This window comes from Mauremys reevesii, linkage group 3 (genome assembly GCF_016161935.1).
Source record: "Mauremys reevesii isolate NIE-2019 linkage group 3, ASM1616193v1, whole genome shotgun sequence".
NCBI lineage: Eukaryota > Metazoa > Chordata > Testudines > Geoemydidae > Mauremys > Mauremys reevesii.
The window spans coordinates 137,089,964-137,110,013 of record NC_052625.1 but is presented as its reverse complement, the minus strand read 5'-3'; the positions used below and the strand labels follow the sequence as shown (position 1 = coordinate 137,110,013).

The following is a 20,050-nucleotide window of genomic DNA, read 5'->3' as shown; positions in this document are numbered from 1 at the left end:
GAATACCTGCCACAGAATTTTTTTTAGAGACACAAAGTGGGTGAGGTAATATCTTTTATTGGACCAACTGCTGTGGGTAAGAGAGAGAAGCTTTCAAGCTACAATTTAGATGCCACAATTTTTCTCTCACCAGCAGCAGTTGGTCCAATAAAAGATATTACCTCACCCATCTTGTCTCTCTAATATCCTGGAACCGACAGCTATAACAACACTGCATACAGAATTTTTTAATGAGACATAACCATGCTCTGTAAACTGGTGGGCCACCATGGAACCTACATCCAACAGTAACAATAAAAAAAAATATTCTCATAGCTCATTCTTTATGCCATGGATAACAAATACATTTCAAGGCAGGCAGGAGACATATCGTGGAATGCTGATATGTTATTAGACTAAATGAAATCGGCAACAGGAAAGGAGGTTTGGAAGACTGATCTTTATTTTTTGATAAAATGTAAGGTGCTCACCGGCTCCCAGCTTCCCAGCATATTAATAAATTAACAGTATACTTTGAACTACGTGTATCCAGAAGCTGATTTTTGACTAGCTGAAGTACAGAATAAGTCAATTCTCAGAAACAATACAAACGCAGCTATTTGAATTAATGGAACAGGGCTAGGTCTGTGGTCTTACTACAAGTCCTCAGTAAGGGTCAGTGTGTAGTTTTGCCACCCCAGAAGCAGGCTAAGGACCTTTGGTAAATCACAGTCATAATATGGTGCCTAGTTCACCCCTTACCACAGGGAAGAAAGTAATCATGCCAACCCTATATACTTAGCACAGATTACTTTCCCTATCATGGTGGTTCAGCAGTTGGCCAGTGCTGGGAGTAAAACTTGGGAAACTGAGTCACAAGTCCACCCAATTTAAGCTTAATCAATGTTTGCTTTCATTTATACCATTTCAGAAAGAAATCTCACAAAGGGTATGTCTACACTAGGAAATTAGGTCGATTATATAGAAGTGGATTTTTTAGAAATCAATTTTATAGTCGCATTAAGTCAGCGGTGTGCGTCCACAGTACCGAGGCTAGCGTCGACTTTCAAAACGCTGCACTGTGGGTAGCTATCCCACAGTTCCCACAGTCTCTGCCGTCCATTGGAATTCTGGGTTGAGCTCCCAATGCCTGATGGGGCAAAAACATTGTCGCAGGTGGTTTTGGGTACATGTCATCAGGCCTCCCTCCCTCCATGAAAACAATGGCAAACAATCGTTTCTCGACTTTTTTCCTGGATTACCCTTGCAGACGACATACCATGGCAAACATGGAGCCCGCTCAGCTCACCGTCATCGTACGTCTCCTGGGTGCTGCTGGCAGATGCGGTACTGCAGTGCTACACAGCAACAGCTCCTTGCCTTCACAGCACAGAAGGTGCAGAATGACTGTTAGCCGTCATCGTCGTCTCCTGGGTGTTCCTGGCTGACCTCGGTGAGGTCGGTCAGGGGCGCCTGGACATAAATGGGAGTGACTTCAGGTCATTCTCTTCTTTAAGTTTCATCTCATGGAGATTCAGTCCTGCCTGGAATATCAAATGAGCTGGAGGCTTCTGCCTCAGGCTGCTCTCCCAGCTGGTAGCACCACGTGGTCGCACTTACCTCAGCCTACCCTTGCTCCCATGGCTTATGAAGCCTGGACAGTAGTAAGGAGCAGTTCAACTATAGGCTGAGCAAGTGCAGAATGGTGGTAGAATGTGCATTTGACGTTTAAAAGTGTGCTGGCGCAGTTTACTGACTTAGTTAAACCTCAGCAAAACCAATATTCCCATCGTTATTACTGCTTACTGTGTGCTCCACAATATCTGTGAGAGTAAGGGGGAGATGTTTATGGTGGTGTGGGAGGTTGAGGCAAATCGCCTGGCCGCTGATTACGTGCAGCCAGACACCAGGGTGGTTAGAAGAGTAGAGCAGGGCATGCTGCGCATCAGAGAAGCTTTGAAAACCAGTTTCATGACTGGCCAGGCTATGGTGTGAAAGTTCTGTTTGTTTCTCCTTGATGAAAACCCACCCCTCTTGGTTCACTCTACTTCTCTGTAAGCCAACCACCCTCCCCTCCCGCCTTTGATCACCACTTGCAGAGGCAACAAAGTCATTGTTCTTTCAAATTCATGCATTCTTTATTAATTAATCACACAAATGGGGAGATAACTGCCAAGGTAGCCTGGGAGGGGTGAAGGAGGAGGAAAGCACCGGGTGGGGTGGTGGAGGAGGAGAGGAGGGAAGGACAAGGCCACACTGCACTTCAAAACATTGAATGCCAGCTTTCTGTTGCTTGGGCAGTCCTCTGGGGTGGACAGGAGTTCTGATAGCATGGATTCCTCTCCCCATACAGTGATCAGATCCAGTACCTCCCATTTGGTCCATGCTGGAGTTCTTTTGCAATTCTGGGACTCCATGGTCACGTCTGCTTATGAGATCTGCACGGTCACCTCTGAGCTTGCCATGCTGGCCAAACAGGAAATGATATTCAAAAGTTCGTGGGGTTTTTCCTGTCTACCTGGCCGGTGCATCTGAGTTGAGAGTGCTGTCCAGAGCTGTCACAATGGAGCACTCTGGGATAGCTCCCGGAGGCCAATACCATCGAATTGTGTCCACACTACCTCAAATTCGACCCAGTAAGGTTGATTTCAGCGCTAATCCTCTCATCGGGGAGGAGTACAGAAATCGATTTTAAGAGCCTTTTAAGTTGACAAAAATGGCTTCATCATGTGGATGGGTGCAGGGTTAAATCGATCTAACGCTGCTAAATTCGACCTAAATGCGTAGTGTAGACCAGGGCTCAGTGTCTGGACATACATTTATGCCATCCATATAACAACAGACGAGACAGAATTGGTAAATAGGCTCAAGTTGCCACATTCTGGAGCACTGGGAAGTTCTTCCACCTTCCATGATAGTTGTCACCTACTCTGATCCCTTGGTCTGGTCCTTCAGACCAGTTCTTCAGTTTCTGGTCCGGTATTTCTCCAGTTTGGGTCCACGTTCACTTGATCTTTTATACATTTCTACACGACAGAGTCCTTAATCTTTATCCAATTGGCTTTAAGTACATGAACCTTATGGATTTTAGGTAACGAGTACATTACGCATGTGCAAGCTTCAGTTACCCAACTTCAGTATTTTTCCTGCTGGTTTTGCAGTTTCTGGGTGATGTTGTTTTGTGTCACCTTGCCTTGTGTCTTTTTTGTTTCTATGTTTTTATTTATCATTACTTGTTTGTGTATCTATTACTTACGACTCCTAATATAACATGTTGATTCTGTTCTGCTGGCAATAACATTTTAAGCAGATTAGAAATTCTATGTAAAAGAAGAATTGGCAAAACTACACTCATGCCACCAAAACCTTGGCTTAAGAGATACCTCATCTGTACTCATTCACTGCATATAATTACAAGTCATTAAAATATAGCTATCAAAGCTCTACCATTAACAATTCTTCATTTTATATTTCAATGTTACAAGTCAGTATATGTTATTCTGTGCTACCTTTAATCTATTGGAAAGGGAGGGGAGATACAGAAAACATTAAAGAATCCTAATGTTCACATATCTTCATTCAAAGCTCAGATTTATTTGTAAATCATTACAAAGAAACTTCATTAGAAATTTCCTGCGAATGCATCCTGAGGGGTGATTCCATTTTAGGGGCCTTAATATTTAGTTGTTTTAATCGTTTTCCAATACTCAGAGAGAGGGGAAGCGGCCAGCATGGTTAAAGCTGCCACTTCCTGTCCCTGGATGTCCACTCCCCACCCACTTGAATAGGAGGGGGAGTAGCAGTGCTGTGGACGCTGCTCTCTCTCCCACGTGTTGCAACCTTCAATCCAAGTAGCCCGCGCAGTGGGGTAAGGAGTTGCATTCCTCCACGTTGCTCCCCTATAACAATGCATAACACAGGTCACAACTGTATCTACACTCAGCACTCTAAGCAGATTTCTAATAGAGGTTGGTTCTCTCATTATTTCATTGTATGAAGAAGATGATGATGAAGAAGGAGAATGGATCTTGCTTTGGTTTTCTATTGCCATTTTCTATAAATGCCTCAGCGGTTGGAGATCATTACCCTTTCACAATAGTGTCTCTCATTACCATTAACTCTCTTAACTATTGTAGCACTGCTCCCGGTCAAGGGTCTCTTAGCATTTCCGTTACTGACCTAGTCCTTGAAGCTTATAAATTTAGTTCTTAATTCACATCATGGTGAAAAAAATAAGACTATTTCGATCTGGACTTTTCAGATTCAGGACATCATCATAGCTAGAGATCAGCTCCGTCAAACTGAAACATAGTATTATATTAAAATTTCAGCAAAAATAATACTGCATCTAAATGCAATGAGCCAGATCCTCAGCTGCCACAAATCAGCATAGCTCCAGGGAAGCCAAGGATCTGATCCAGCATTCTTACTATTCACTGATATACTATCCATCTGTCTGGATTCGGAGTGGTATTTGCAAGATAAAATTCTAGCAACCCAACAGCTTCCAATACAAAATGACCAGTCAGAACAGTCCAATGTAATGTCAGAATGTATATGAAAGTAAAAATGCTACAAAAAGTGATAATGAAATTTACCTTTTAAAAAATATCTACATAGATGTCAAAACATGATACCAAAATGTAAATTATGTTAAACCATTAGCAATACTGAAAAAAACAAGATGAGAACAAACTTTCATGTAAAGCAATGGAATAGATTTTAGATATAATGTAATGAACTATAAATCATTATCCTTATTTAGATTACAGCAAACATTACAAATGTAATTTAAGCTGTCAATGATGCCAAAAATCAAAGAATCCTATATATTCAAACCACTCCAGTATTATAGATCTGCATCCTATCAACAGAGACAGCATTTCATTTTTTGTTGTTGTTGTCAAAATAGCACGATTATCACAGAGCCTCGTCTCTACATTTAGGTAGATTTGAGCTATTACACATGAACGGGAATATGCCAAAATGAATAAAAGTTTGCATCCAGGGAAATAGCAAAGGAGGCAATAGAAAAAAGGAGGCTCAGTGCTGACCTGCAGCTGTATCTGCAAGCTGTGGAGGAGGCAGAATCTGTGACATCCTTTGGCTCTTCAAGAAGGGAAAAAAATTTCTCCAGAGAGCACTAGCAACAGCAAGGTGGTGCTCTTTAGCCACTAATGGAAGTTGTGTGTTTGGGACCGTTTTCCCTAGCTGAGGTCCCTGGATCATACGTTTGTGCACACTCCTAGGGAGAAACAAAAACAACATTAACATGCAATAAATGAAAAAACAGATTTCTTCACAGTTTCTTTAAACTGTACAGTCTGAGAACTGAAGGATCATTTTGTATAATTAAAACCTTTATGCAAGACATTATGCATACTAGTTATTTGATGGATGAATGATGGCATATTAAGCACCATAAAGTTAATGTTAATTACTAATGTCAACCATTAATTATATGCTTTTTAATATGTCAGATCAAAATGAGAAATAGGCCGCTTTAAAATGAACATTTGCATTTTGCAACTGCTGGCAAGACAAGTGAGTCTTGCTTACAATCCAAAGCCAGGCACCTTTTTTTTAAATTGTCTGTAAGAGTGTAAGTGCTGGGTGTGTACAGAAAAAGAGTAAATAATGAAAAATGCTTTTTCATAATTGCAAGACTTAGTATTAAAGTTTACTTTTTAATTTGGGAAACCTCAGTAGATGCATGGTTGGATAAGAGCAAATATTCATGTTTTCCTGATGCATTGTAGAATATTAGGTTTGACAGCAGTGCCCATAGCTTTGTTAGTACAGTAAGGACAAAAGTTACAACTACCACACAACTCCCATCTCTTCGTGAGACAATGTGGCATAAATTCAATAATGCACTCAATTTTCTTTGATTCTTCTAGTACCATTCCTGCTACTTAATCTAATTTGGAAGTTGTGACTTTCTAGAGGTTTAATAGAGATATGTCTGCAGGGAATCAATGTTCTCAGAGAAATGGTGGGGGGGCAGCATTAATAAATTTGTCTGGTAGACTAGGATAGGAGGCATTACTGCAGTGGGCTGATCAACTAAATAACATGCTTATTAAAAACAATCTGCAGGAACACACTATCATTCCTGTTCCTATTTATCTTCTGGTCAACTCAATTGAGATTGTGCATTAAAGCACAGGCAGCATTATTACATTTGCTTTATTAAATTCTATAAACAGCACTGTAAAGTCAGAGTCAAGATATTTATAAGATAATAGCATAGAGTGAAGGCAGGGAGACTTGCCTTAACACTAATGTTTGTAGACTATAACATAAGAAAAAAAAATTAGACAGTCACAATAGCAAATGCTGCACAAAACTCCTCTCTCTGGCTTCCTAGGTTTTTATTCTATGCTCATCCTAATATATATATAAGTTCACCCCTGGGAAATGTGAAAGAATTATACAATTCATGACACTCATTAGGACGTCTGGAATGGAATAATTTTAAATAAAGAGCAGACAGGCAGCAAGGCCTACTCTTAGCATGGTTGGTATTAGAAGTGTTTATCATTTTACCAAATTAGTATCCAAAAATTCTCCCAAACAGATAATTTTAACACATAAAGCACACTAGCTGTCAAAGGTAACAGATACCTTATGGATATCCGCAGGCAGCTATTAGTTTCAAGGGGATACACACAGGGAATTTAGTCCCACTACTTTTTGACTGGTTACACTTAACACACTTATAATATAGGTTGTATAATGTAGTATAAGGCATCAAATATTTTGTTGAGAGGGACATGGTCCACACACGAGTGGGAGCCAGAAATTCCTGAATTCTAAGCTCACCTCTAGCATTTATTCCCTCTGTTGCCTTAGATAAGTAACTTAACCTTTGTGAACATCAGTATCTGATCCATGGAATTGAGGTGGTAATATTTATCTCCGCTTTCAAAGGATGCTATGAAGACTAATCAATGCTTGTAAAAAAATGCTTAGCAGATGAAAATTCTATTTAGTATAACAGTTGAGTAATCCATTTAAAGATATAATCTCCAAGTTAACATGCATAAAAAGGTGCTTCTTTGGGATTTTCTCTGACACACACAACAGGTACAGCAAGAATAGAAATACAAGTTAAAAAAAACAGGTATGTAACAATTTGGGCTTATAACAATATGGCTGAGTTAACTCTGAGCAGAAAAAGGGCAAAGGGCTAACAGACTGAGTTAAAAAAATAAAAGGAATTAATGGCTCAAAAATTGGAATGGTTCTGTTTGTTTTAATAAAGGGAGGGAGAATTCCTTTTAGTACAGGAAATAAAATAACATGGACCAAATTCTGTCCTTAGTCACATCTGTACGAACCTACTGATTGGTCCAAAGTCCTTCTCCTCTCCTCCAAATTGCCTCTCCAAAGAAAAAGCGTTTGCATCTCCTTTAGCCATCTATGCTTAATGGAAGAATGTTCAGACTTCCAAGGTAAGGTAATATATCGTTGTGTCAGGAGAAGGGCAACATGCACAAATCTGTGTTTATGTTTATTCATAGTGACCTAAACACACACTTGCAATGAGGTAAATGCTTAGAGTCAACAGGGCCTCAATATGTGCTAGCAGGGGGTCTCAAACTGGGGACCTCCACCAATAAACAAAGCAATTTATTGCAATAACAATATTGATAAATACAGCCACGCTTTTCATTTCGCAGTCTCGACAAAGGTGCTCACAAGAAACCTGCTCCACTGCTGAGATCATATACTTTTTGTTTGCCATAGGTAAAACTGTCCTGATAGTTTCTAGTATCAGAGGGGTAGCCGTGTTAGTATGGATCTGTAAAAGCAGCAAAGAGTCTTGTGGCACCTTATAAACTAACAGACGTTTTGGAGCATGAGCTTTCGTGGGATGACATGCATCCGATGAAGTGGGTATTCGCCCAGGAAAGCTCATGCTCCAAAACATCTGTTAGTCTATAAGGTGCCACAAGACTCTTTGCTGCTAATAGTTTCTGGAACCATTCACCATCTCATTACAACAGTAAATAAACGCTTGGGTTTTTCTTTTGTTTTCATAATGCATTTTGTATGTTCACTAAAACAAGGTGTTTTTCTGTTTACTAACAGACAATATAAAATCTGGCTTTAGAAAAGCCAGGAACATTTGTTACTCTTGTTCACAGCCTGGAGGTTGTGCTGGGTAATCATATAGCAGCAGTGTTCATGAACACCTTTTACTGTTTGTGCCTGGACAGGAGATTGCAGCCATTTCTTTCAGGTTTGGCCCTTGCCACCAGGATCTGTGTCTTTGTCCCCTCCAGACTAGATTACTGCAATGCACTTTAATTAGGGCTATACTTTGGGTAAATCCAGAAATGTAAACAGGTGCAGAATGCCACAGATTGCCTATTAAATGGAGGTGCATGTCTCCAGTGCTCCATGATCTGCCCTGGCTGCATACTGGCTGAATATAGTGTTTATTTTGATCTATAGTGTTTATTTTGGGACCCTGCAACTTGAGAGGCTGCCTTACTGTCTGGATGTGATCATCAGAAGCATTTGTGTTGTATCCCTCTTGATTTAAAAGAAATGGGACCAGTGGTAGAGCATTCTTTGTGAGAGGTCTTCAGCTCCGAAATAGGCTCCCTCCCACAAGCCCCCGGCTTGAAATAGTCTAAATCCAGTAAGAGAAATGAGAATTTTTTAGGAAGAAAAATAATCATTCACGTTCAGAGGAATGCTAAGGAGGCATTTAACAGCTGAGTAAAAGTGTATACAGCAGTTTTAAATTACCTAAAGTCAATACATCCTGACAAACCAACCCTGCCTGTACCTGGTTTCTACTGGGGAAGATCAAGGATCCGGACTAAGTACTGAGATATGTTAAAGGTAACAACCTGGTTAATCCTGTATTAGGGACATGCTAACCTGAGGAAGAAACAGAAGATCTGCCCCCAAAACTAGGACTTTCCTCCAGGATCCAGGTAGATACAAGGGAAACTAGGGAGCCCAACTCTATCTACAAATGACTTGTGCCCTGCATGGTATCTAGCCCTCTCTGCTCTTTCAGTACTGTATCACAGCCCTAGGTACCATGCTGACAGGGACCCAAATCCCCTCAAATAGAGAGGGGCATACCAGCATTGGAGGTGGGAGAGGTGGTTTAGATATTGCTGACAAGGTCAGCATGAACATACAAACACCCTACAGGGCTGGAGAAAAGAAACCACCATTTTCAGTGGCTCCCCTCCCCCCACCACAGATCCTGCTTTCTGTGTGTGGGCAGCACTACCTATGTTCTGCACTCTCCGGCCAAGGCCTACTGCTGCGTTTACAGAAGCAGATTGTACAATATATTCTGTAATCTGAATGAAATCCAGGAAATGTTGCTCAAAAACTGCCCAGTAACCTTTTTAGGTTGAGGGGTTTAAAAAAAAAAGGGGGGGGGGGGCAGAACCAGCATCCTTGGACAAAACTAGAAAGACTGGGTTGAGAGACATCTATATTTCTAAGGCAATAAATGCCCTCGATGCTTAGAATTTCAAATACTAATATCAGTTCTTTCAAAAAAGGCCAGAAGCAGTCAAATGAGACAAAGCATCACTACAGCAAGACTGACAGCTTTGTATGGGTAATAATAGAGGCCTTGTGTCCTATGAGGCACAGTAGGTCTAAATAATGAAGCACTCCCCCCTCTCCTGCTCCAAATCTTCTTCCCCTCAGTGCCCCCAGTACAGTATATTCACTACACTATCTCTTATTCAGTCATTTTGATGGCAAATTCAATGTATTTTACATTGGTCCAAATCTTTGGTTTTCAACACCAGTATTGACAAATAACTGCATCACAGAAGTTGTTGGAGGAAAGCTGAGATTTTATGGGGGGGGTGGGGAGTCTTTTGACACCTGGACTCAGAAAACTGGGGGAGCTGGTTCTGAATTTTTGGCTCCTGGGTGAATTGAGGAGTTTTGATTTGGGAGAAGAGGCTTTACATTGCTTCTTTTGGGCATGGGCAGAGGGGACTTCAAATCTGGAAGTGTGGGGGGGGAGGGCAGCTATTAGGTTTTCTCCTCTGCACCCTGCCAGGAAATCTGCCACTACATCAACAACGATGGGAAAGAGTATTACTCTGATGTTTCCGCTAAATGACCAGGAGTGAAATATTTGTCAAAGTTGGCATTATTTAAAGTAGCATCCTTGAGCATCAGTGTTAACAATCCATTGATATGGATGAGGCAAGTGTCTCAAAAAAAAGAAAATGTAGATTATGGAGTACAATTACATAGCAAATTCAAAACAAAGGGCAATCATTCAGCAATTTATGCAGCCACAAAAATCTTGGCTGCATAATCATATTATATACACAACCCTTTGATAACAATGCACTTGAAGCTTATACAGTATTGCATTTATAACAAGAGCAAAATTCTAAGATCTTTGTTAGAAGGGATAGTCTATAAATTCCATTCAATGAGATAACGGATCTGATCACTGAACAGTATTCTAGAATTTAGTTAAGATTATTCATTCACGTTTACCTTTTTCAAACATCACAAATATCAACACTCCTATGCCCTTTTTTCTTTAAGAATTGTTGCTTCTTACAAAGTTTGGATCATGAACAAGTCTTCTACAGAAGTCACAAAAGTTCCTTATTTTTGGCAGAATGATTTAAGTCTTCTTCAGTGGCTATGTTTTCATTCAGCATACAACAAAGACAAATATTTTCAAATGAAGACACCCTCCAATGGACTCTGAAATGACCTCTAAAATCATCTACGTTTTTTGTTATATTGCTCATGCTTGTCTTGGATTTTTCCCTTTAAAAAAAAAAAAAAAAGACAACCAACCCCTTCAGAGATTACTCCTGGTGGAATTCTGGGCCAAAAATTAAAAATTCTGCACGCACAAAAAAAAAAAGGCGTGCACAATATTTTAAAATTCTGCAAAATGTATTTGTCAAAACAACACAATGTAATCATACCAGTTTCAATTATTGTTGGTCATTTATTTCAAAAGACCCGTCAGCAAGCATGTCTGTAACAATTCAGATGACAAAAAAAGATCTAGGAATGTTTTTTGACAAATAGATTCCTTACTAGGCATATTAATACAGAACTCTGAGTAATAATTCATGTAAACTACAATACAGAACTGTATTTTCCACACTCCTGCAGAAGCATGCAAAGGCTTGGGGGAGTCAGGGGTAATGGAGGAGCTCAGGGAGAGGGAAGTAATTGCTGGGAAGGAGCCTGGCTGTGAACTTGGAGGGTTGTTGGTATGGGTGGGAAAAGTATGGAACAGGTTTTTTTGGTGGTGGGGTGGGGAGGGATTGTTAGGGAGCTTCCCCCATGCAGACCCTGGCTGACCCCTAGCCTCTTCCATTCAATTAGGCACATCTGCCCGCCCCCATGTGTCTCTATGCCCTCACCCTGCCACTCCCCTGTCCCTATGTTCCTGTACCCCCTCCCCTCGTTCCTATGTGTCTCTGTGCTGAGGGATGCTGGAACAATTTTCATAGTGGGGGTGCTGAGAGCCATTGAATCAAACTGTAAACCCTATATATAATGGAAACCACTTCAAGCAAGGGGGTGTGGTAGCACCCCCAGCACGCCTAGTTCCCAGCATCAATGTCTGTGCCCTCACCCAGCCACTCCCCTATCCCTATGTAGCTCTGCACCTCCTACCCCTGTACCCATGTGTCTCTGCACCTCCCTCCCCCATGGCCCTGTGCCTCCACTCCTTTTCAGCCTCTGCCCCAGTTTGTCCTCCTCCATTAGCCTTTATGAGCCCGTCTGACCTCTCCTAGCATCCTATGCTGTCTGTCTCTCCCTAGCTCCTGTCTCCTGACCTGGCCACAAGTGCTGTGAAGAAGGCAGGCTCTCTCTTCCTGAGCTGGCTGTGAGCTGCAGCTTTGTTCTATTGCCACAGCGCCTTGGGTGGGCAAAAGGTGGAACTGCAGCAACATTTTGGCAGAAGCTTTTTTTGGTGCAAAAAAAATTAGAAATCTGAGGGGCTTATTAATTATACACATGCGCAGTAGCACAGAATTCCCCCAGGAGTAAGAGACAGAAATTCAAGGCAGCAGCTACAAGCAAGTCTTCATAACTGCTCTGCAAGCTGTATACCTTTCAATAGGAAGAAGGTCTTAAAAAACAAGCATAAAAAACAAATAAATGGTATACAGGAAGCAATTGGATCCCACCTGTAAGTCAGACCTAGGCACCTATACCATTGGTTACACATACAATACTTAGACACTTAGGTACGCCTATTCCTTAAGCACAAAAATTTCCTAGCACATGCAGAGCACACCCCTTTGAAATTCACTTGAGCATGGACGCCTAATATAGGCATCTAGCTAATTGCCTGTCAGATCAGTTAGACAAGATAGGTATAGAAAACTCCACTATGGATCCCAGACTCAACCCTCCTTTTGAGCTGGATGTCTGACACTTGTGTTGAGTGGCAAAGAGGTCTATTGTGGGATTGTTCCAGCCCATGAAGATGTCTGCAAGTGTCCTACTCATTGTTCAAGAGAAAATGCCTGATGAGATTGTCCACTAGTGTGTTCTGCAGTCCAGGTAAGTGTATTGCCACTAGGTACATTCGATGGATGATGTGCCAGTTCCAGAGCTTGACTGCTTCCTGGAAGAGTGAGGAGGACCTGATTTCACCTTGTTTGTTGATGTAAAACATGGTGGTCGTGTTGTCGGCCATTATGTGCCCTGACTGTCCTGATATCCAATGGAAAAAGGATTTGCAGGTCTTCCAATTTTCAGGCATTGATGTGAATTCTCCTCTCTCATGTGGGCCATAGGCCTGTGTTATTTGTTCATCCATATGGGCGCCCCATCTTTGTAAGAATGCATCCGTGACTATCATCCTGGAAGGTAGAGATGCTCTGAATGGGACCCCTCCTTCCATCATCTCAGGGAGGATAGGACCAAAGGTGACATGTCCAAGTGACGTTTGGAAGGTGTGTAGACTAACTTCAACCAACGTACAAGAATCGGAGGTGAAGTCTGGCGTGCCACTCTATGAACATGTAGGAGGCCTTATGACCTAGAAGGGTGCAGCATTACCTCACATCAGTGTTTGGGTTTTTCTAGCTGAATAATTAGGGAGATGAATCTGTCCTGAGGGAGATAAGCCTTGGATCTGGAGGAATCCAGGATCTAACCTCATGAAAAGGTCAAGCATAACATGCACAGCTTCTGATCTGATCTGATTTTCCCCACACCAGACAACTGTCCAGGTAAGGGTATATGCGGACACTGTGTCTTCTCAAGTGAGCTGCCACTACTGATAGCACTTTGGTGAATATCTTTGGTGCTGTAGAAAGTCCAAAAGGCAGCACCCAGTATTGGTAATGGTCCTGTTCCACCGTACATCTCAGATACTTCCTGTGTGGTGAAATGATGGAAAAGCAGAAGTATGCATCTTGAAGGTCAAGAGATGCGAACCAGTTGCCCAACTTCAGTCAGGGTTATCAATCCTAAAGTGATCATCTAGAATTTTAATTTGCAAATGAAAGTACAGACATTCTGCAAGGCTAGGGTGGGTCGTCAACCTCTTTTTTTTCTTCATAATTAGGAAACAGTTGCTGTAGAAACCCTCTCTAAGGTGGAAGGACCTCTTCTAATGCTTCTTTCTCAGAACAAGAGAATCTCTTGACACAGATCCTCATGAAAAGAGACAGGGAAAGGGGATAAGGAGTAAGCATCCATGGACCATTAGTTGTTGGTGATAACAGACCAAGTGTGCCTGAAGTGAGCTAAACGATTTTCGAAGATAATATCTATTTCTGGACTCAATGGAGGCAAGACACAACCTTGGCTGTCACATCAAAATGCGTGCTTCTGGGACTAGGAAGACTGGGAAGTTTGTGGCAGAGTAGTGGGCAGTCTTCTCCTGTGGAAACACTGTCATTTCCTGGGTGGTTCCAAAGACCCTTGGTGCAAAAGAGAGGCTGGATTGGTTTCTGTTAGGGATACTGCTGTTTCATTTACTTCCTTTTAGAAGCTGGCTTGTGGGCTCTGAGGGAATGCAAGGTGGCTCACGAGTCCTTTTTCAGAGTGTGCAGAAACTCATCAGCTTCAGAGATGAACAATAGGCTCCTTCAAAGGGCAAGTCCTCCACTGTGTCTAGACTTCCCTGGGGAAACCCGATACCTGAAGCCACAATGCCCCAATGCCTGACTACAGCCATTGCCATTGTTCTGGCAGCCATATCTACTGCATTCAGCACTGCTTGGAGATTTGTTCTGGCCTTCACTGACTAGTGACATGAAGTTCTAATGAGTGTCATTGGGAAGTCTGCCTGCAAAAGCAAACAGTCTCTCACAAATCCAGGCTAATATGGCCTGATAATTGGCTATGCAGATCTGTACGCTCTGCCTGAATAAATCTAGTCTCTTTCGCTCTCTCTCTTTTGGTATAGATTGGAGTTGTTTTGCCTTTTTGTTCACCGCAGTGACCACAACGGTAGAAGAATTCTGCACTCTTAGGAGACACCTGATATTTTATATTTGCCATACAAAGAAATACTTGGTGCCAAGGCAGGTGTCTGCCACAGGGTACCAGCAGGATCCATATAGTTAATTGGGTGGGTTGGAGTATGTCTATCAGAAAAAAAACATAAAATCATCACTGATAAAGTTTACAGGTGACATAAAAAGGGGGGGTGGCAAATAATGAAGAAGATAGGTCCCTGATTCAGAGTGATCTGGATCACTTGGTAAACTGAGTGCAAGCAAATGAGTGTTTTAACCTGGTTATATGTAAACATATATATCTAGGAACAAGAATTGCAGGCCATAATTATGGATGAGGGGACTCTATCTTGGAAGCAGTGACAGATGGGAGGTTGTGGTGGATAATCAGATGAACATGAGTTCCCAGTGCAACGCTGTGGCCAAAAGGGCTAATGCAACCTGGGATGCACAAGCAAGAGAATCTTGAGTAAGAATAGGAAGGTTATTTTTCCTTTGTATTTGGCTCTGGTGCAACTTTTGCTGGAATACTGTGGTCCAGTTCTGGTGCCCACAATTAAAAAAGAATGTTGATAAATTGGACAAGGATCAGAGAAGAGCCACAAGAATGATGAAGGGGGTAGAAAAGCCGTCATAGTGATAGATTCAAGGATCTCAATCTATTTAGCTTAACAAAGAGAAAGGTATAACACAAATCAATGGCTAGAAGACGAAGCCAGAGAAATTCACACTAGAAAGATGACAAAGTTATTGACAGTGAGTAATTAACCATTAGAAAAATTTACCAAGGCTCAGGCTGGATTTTTCATCACTAACAATTTTTAAATCAAGATTGGATGTTCTTCTGAAAAAAGACAGGCTCCAGGAATTCTTTTGGGGGAAATTCTGTGGCCTGTGTTATAGAGGAGCTCAGAGTAGATCGGGGTCGGCAACCTCTGGCACGCGGCTCGCCAGGGTAAGCACCCTGGCGGGCCAGTCTGTTTCCCTGCCTCGTCTGCAGGTTCAGCGATCATGGCTCCCACTGGCCGTCGTTCGCAGCTCCAGGTTAATGGGGGCTGCGGAAAGTGGCGCAGGCCGAGGGATGTACTGGCCATGGCTTCCCACTGCCCCTTTGGCCTTGAGCGGCGAACCGCGGCCAGTGGGAGCTGCGATCAGCCAAACCTGCCGATGCGGCAGGTAAACTGGCTTGGCCCGTCACCGTGCTTACCCTGGCGAGCCGTATGCCAGAGGTTGCCGACCCCTGGAGGAGATGATCACAATGGTCCTTTCTGGCTTTGGAATCTACCTGTTTGTGTGTCTGATCTTGCAGCTCCTCAATATGGATTTGAAGGGCATCAACCATCCTTTTTAATAGCTCCTGGATGCTCTGATAATCATCCATTTGAGTGGTCGGAGTGGCACTACGGCCTCACTGGGAAATGAAGAGGAAAGGATTCTCCGGGCCAGCAATGCAGCCTCCAGTGCAGGGATCAGCAACCTTTGGCACGCAGCTTGCCAGGGTAAGGACTCTGGCGGGCCGGCCCGGTTTGTTTACCTGCCGCGTCCGCAGGTTCGACCGATCACATCTCCCACTGGCCACGGTTCATCATCCCAGGTCAATGGGGACCACGGGAAGCATCAGCCAGCACATCCCTCGGCCCACGCCGCTTCCCGCAGCCCCCATTGGCCTGGAGCAGTGAACCGCGGCCAGTGGGAGCTGTGATCAGACGAACCTGCAGGCATGGCAGGTAAACAAACCAGCCTGGCCCGCCGGGGGCTTCCCCTGGCAGGCCACGTGCCAAAGGTTGCCAATCCCTGCTCTAGTGCATGCTCTATCATTACTGCCGTAGTCTCTGGGTACGCAGTTCTGTAGAGGAAGCAGCCTTGTGGTGGTGCTGGTGGTGGTGGTGTCCCTGGGTTCAAAGTTGCTCTGAGTCAACCAGGGACCCCAGCAAGACCACATGAGCATTGGTGGGCAACAGCCTGGTGGTCAGAGGATAGAGAACCATGAGCCAGATTCTGTGGGACTCAATATCATTCTCATGAGGAGTATGTGGATCCTATATAAAATGTCGAGGGCTGCAACAACAGTCTGAGTGAATAAGTACATTTTCTAGTAAAATCTTTTCATCTTCCAATTCTGAAGATGAATCCAAAGAGAATGCATAGCTCGGACCCACGGTCAGTGCCGTGAGTTAGGGGAGGATGGTGCCTCGCTACTAGACACTGTTGGTGCCAACTGCAGTGCTGAAGTCAACAGCAAAAAGAATTGAGGCTCTGGGTGAATCTGCAGGTCCACTGGTGTCAAATATCCAAAAGGTACCATGTGGGGCGTCACAGGTGGTTGCACAGGATCCAGGTGGCACAGCAATCTCCACCACAGTGATTACATACTGCCCCAACTAGCTTGGTTCCAGTGCCGGAATGGTTGGTGCCAGGGCCCTTGAAGTAGTTGGCGCTGGGTTTTTTCCCAATGTTCCAGTATTCAGTACCAGGTGTTTTGATGCTGTACAGCTGGAACTAGTATGAGACTGATGTTCAGCGGGAACCGTTCTGGACCATGATGTGTCAGGTGCTGTTTAGTGCCACAGGAAGGTCTTCTTATAGAAAACCCTAGTGGACCACCTGTCCTGGAACTTCTAGCCTCCTGAGGTCTATCTGAAGACAACACTGTCATTGTAGTCATGATTCAAGTTGGAGTTCTCAAAAAACCCTCACTTGCACGCTGCGGCTCAGAAGGAGGGGTCTAGTAGCCTAGCTTGGAATCGGTTTCATCGACTTGGTCATCAGGAAGACCTGAAGGTCTAGCTCAGGAGCAGAAGGACATGCAGAGTGCACATTTACTGAGAACATGCAATTATCCCAGACAAAAGAGGCATTTCAAATGTGCACCTGATGCTGAGATAGCTTCCTCGTAAGGGGGGCAGCATTTAAACCCAGGTGAACAGGATGGCACCATACCAACCATTAAATTCTAACAACTGAAGGTCATTAGCTAACAAAGTACTAAAACTACTAATTATGTTCGAGACTAAAGGTAAAAATCTGTTAAATAAGCTATAAAGTAGGTTGACAGTCTCTCAGACTGTTGGGCTCAATCCCAAAGTTGTGAGGCAGAGAAAGGAACTGAATGGCGACAGGTGCATCTCACTCTATACTCCCTTGCAAAGGTGCATGAAGACTGAAGAGCACATGTGCATTCTACAGATACTGTTGGCCAAAAGACTCCAATCTCTAGTGCATGAGGCGCATGTGCACCATCAGTGAATGTGCATATGGACAATTGCTCAATGGAACAATTTTTACAGAATAAATTCACTATATCTAGTGAAATTTCTCCAAACACATCAAAAGTGCTTCTCACTACCAAAACAATGAGCACAGTATAAATGTTTGTATTTGTGTGTGTTTACCTATATATACTGTTTAGATTGTATGCTGTTGGGGCATGGTATAGCTCTTATCTTATCTGACTGTACAGCACCTACCACAATGGGACTCTGATCCTGATTGCAGCCTCCAGCTGCTACCATAATACAAATAAGAACTAATCTCTCAGGAAGTCAGAAGTTCAAAAATTAAGCTGGTTTTGAGTTCTCCAAATACAAAGTTTCTTAATATGTGAGAAATGGGTTTTCCATGCTCTCATAACTCAAAAAACAACCACACAGAATTTTACCAAACCTTTAGAGAAATAAAAAGTTGGATTTCAAGATAGTAGCATGAAAAACTGCAGCCCCAAAATATTTTCCCCCCTTCAGAAAGATAGAAATGCTTGAAAAGAGGGGTTTATAATGAATGTGTCAGTATCGCCTGAGCTATAATGATAGCATCTCTACCACAGTGCTGTAATGCAGACATAATATTTTATCATTATTTTTTGAGTTCTGCTTGTACAGACATTAATGCTCCTCCATCAGCTTAGTATTTATTACAACATGTTTCGGTGTTCTTCCAACAGTTTTGTCTGCTTCAATAATCAAAAATAAACTGCATGCTGAAACGTTTACTAGAAAAAGGAGGGAAGGGGAAAATGTGGGAGGGGAAAACACTCATCACAGCAAGCCAGTTTTTGTTAAATGCTTCCATAACTCATCCATTTCTGCACAGGCATTCTATAACAGAAAAGGCTGTATCCCATAATTACAGACGACACTGTGTTACAGCACGTATTCATCAGAGGCTTCTGCAATACCTAGGCACAACAGTGTGATGGCGGGATAGATTGAGATGTTTTAAATTTTGGATTTTATGCCTTTAAATGGACATGATGAAGACAACTGATTTGGTTCAATATAAAGGCGTGCACGTCGTACAAGCCAAATGAGTTGCCTGCTCCACTAGCTTTATTATTGTTGGTTGTCAGTGTACTAAAACTTGGAAGAGTCCTATTTTCAAGTAGTGTTGGATTCTTTCAAGTTTCAATAACCTGCCAGCTCACAAGAATGGAGCTGGCAGGCAAGCAGATGGTGTAAAGCTCAGGAGCACAGACCTGAACCACTGCAGCACTCTGGGTTGAAAAACAAGTTGCCAAGATGAAAAGCTGGGATTTTAGCCATGTTGCAAACCCTTGATTTAGAGATTCTTTTGAGAGAGAGAGAGAGAGAGCGCGCGCGCGCGCGCAGTGTCATATTTTATGCCTGTCAATTGTGACAACCTCTTTGTAAGTCACAGACTGTGGAATGCTTTTTTAAAAAAGTACTCTTAAACCAACCTCAGCTTTCCACATGCAAACCTGGAGACAAAGTTAGAGGCTATGCTGGGAATTTTGCCTCTATCTTTCCTCTAATGCAGGTTATGCATTCAATTTTTCTTAATTGTAAAAATATTTGTACTACTGAAATAAAAAGCTAACAGAACACTTCAGGTCTCCCGACAGATGAGTTAATCTCTCAGTGGAAGCGCCTTAGGTACTCTCCCTGAACACAGCATGGATCCAAATGGTACTACTATAATTTTTTTTAATAGATCATATAAATGTTCTGATCTCAATAGAAGAGTGTAGTATACTCCTGTTTTTAGTGGCCGTTGACACAACAGACCCAACAGATAATAAACCTCTAATATGACATTTTATACAAGCAGAGTAATTAAGTGTATTAAAAATCCTTATCTCCTCCTATCAAGCCATTGGAAGAAGGCCTATGGGTATCCAAATTTCTCATTTAAATTCAGCCCAGGGTCACCTATCTAAGTTAAATAATATCAATACGGAAATGCTTTATACTCAAAGACATGTTCACTGCTTAAACAAATTATGCAAATTAAACAAAGCTGGTAGAAGGTACAAATATCCTAAACCATTTAACTATTTGTGAGATTTGACTATACCCATTTTTTCCAGAACTAGTTCCAAGGCTGTAACCAAGGTTCAACTTACAGGAACTTTGTACTGGTAAATACAATGCAGCTATAGTAATATTTTCTCAGTAAGTTACCTTACTGGATTATGTGCATTGGTATATATGATACAGGTTCTCAGCAATTAAAAGGAAAAAATCAATCTACACATCAATAACTTGCATCAGTACATAATTACAATATCCACAGTTGCAGAAGTGGGTCTTTTGTTATTTTTCTTCCTTTTAATAAACAGAAGCAATTTAAATGTTAACAAATCTCAATTT

At 42.3% G+C, this 20,050-nt stretch overlaps 1 protein-coding gene across 2 annotated transcripts in view; it reads right to left on the bottom strand.

Moving 5' to 3' along the window:
- MMS22L (MMS22 like, DNA repair protein) overlaps positions 1-20,050 on the bottom strand; it is a 140,274-nt gene that overhangs the window by 31,805 nt on the left and 88,419 nt on the right. For both annotated transcript variants that reach the window (XM_039530194.1, XM_039530195.1), the window contains one exon: positions 5,034-5,224. In XM_039530194.1, coding sequence (XP_039386128.1) covers positions 5,034-5,224 — 191 coding nt within the window. The remainder of the gene's footprint in view (positions 1-5,033; positions 5,225-20,050) is intronic.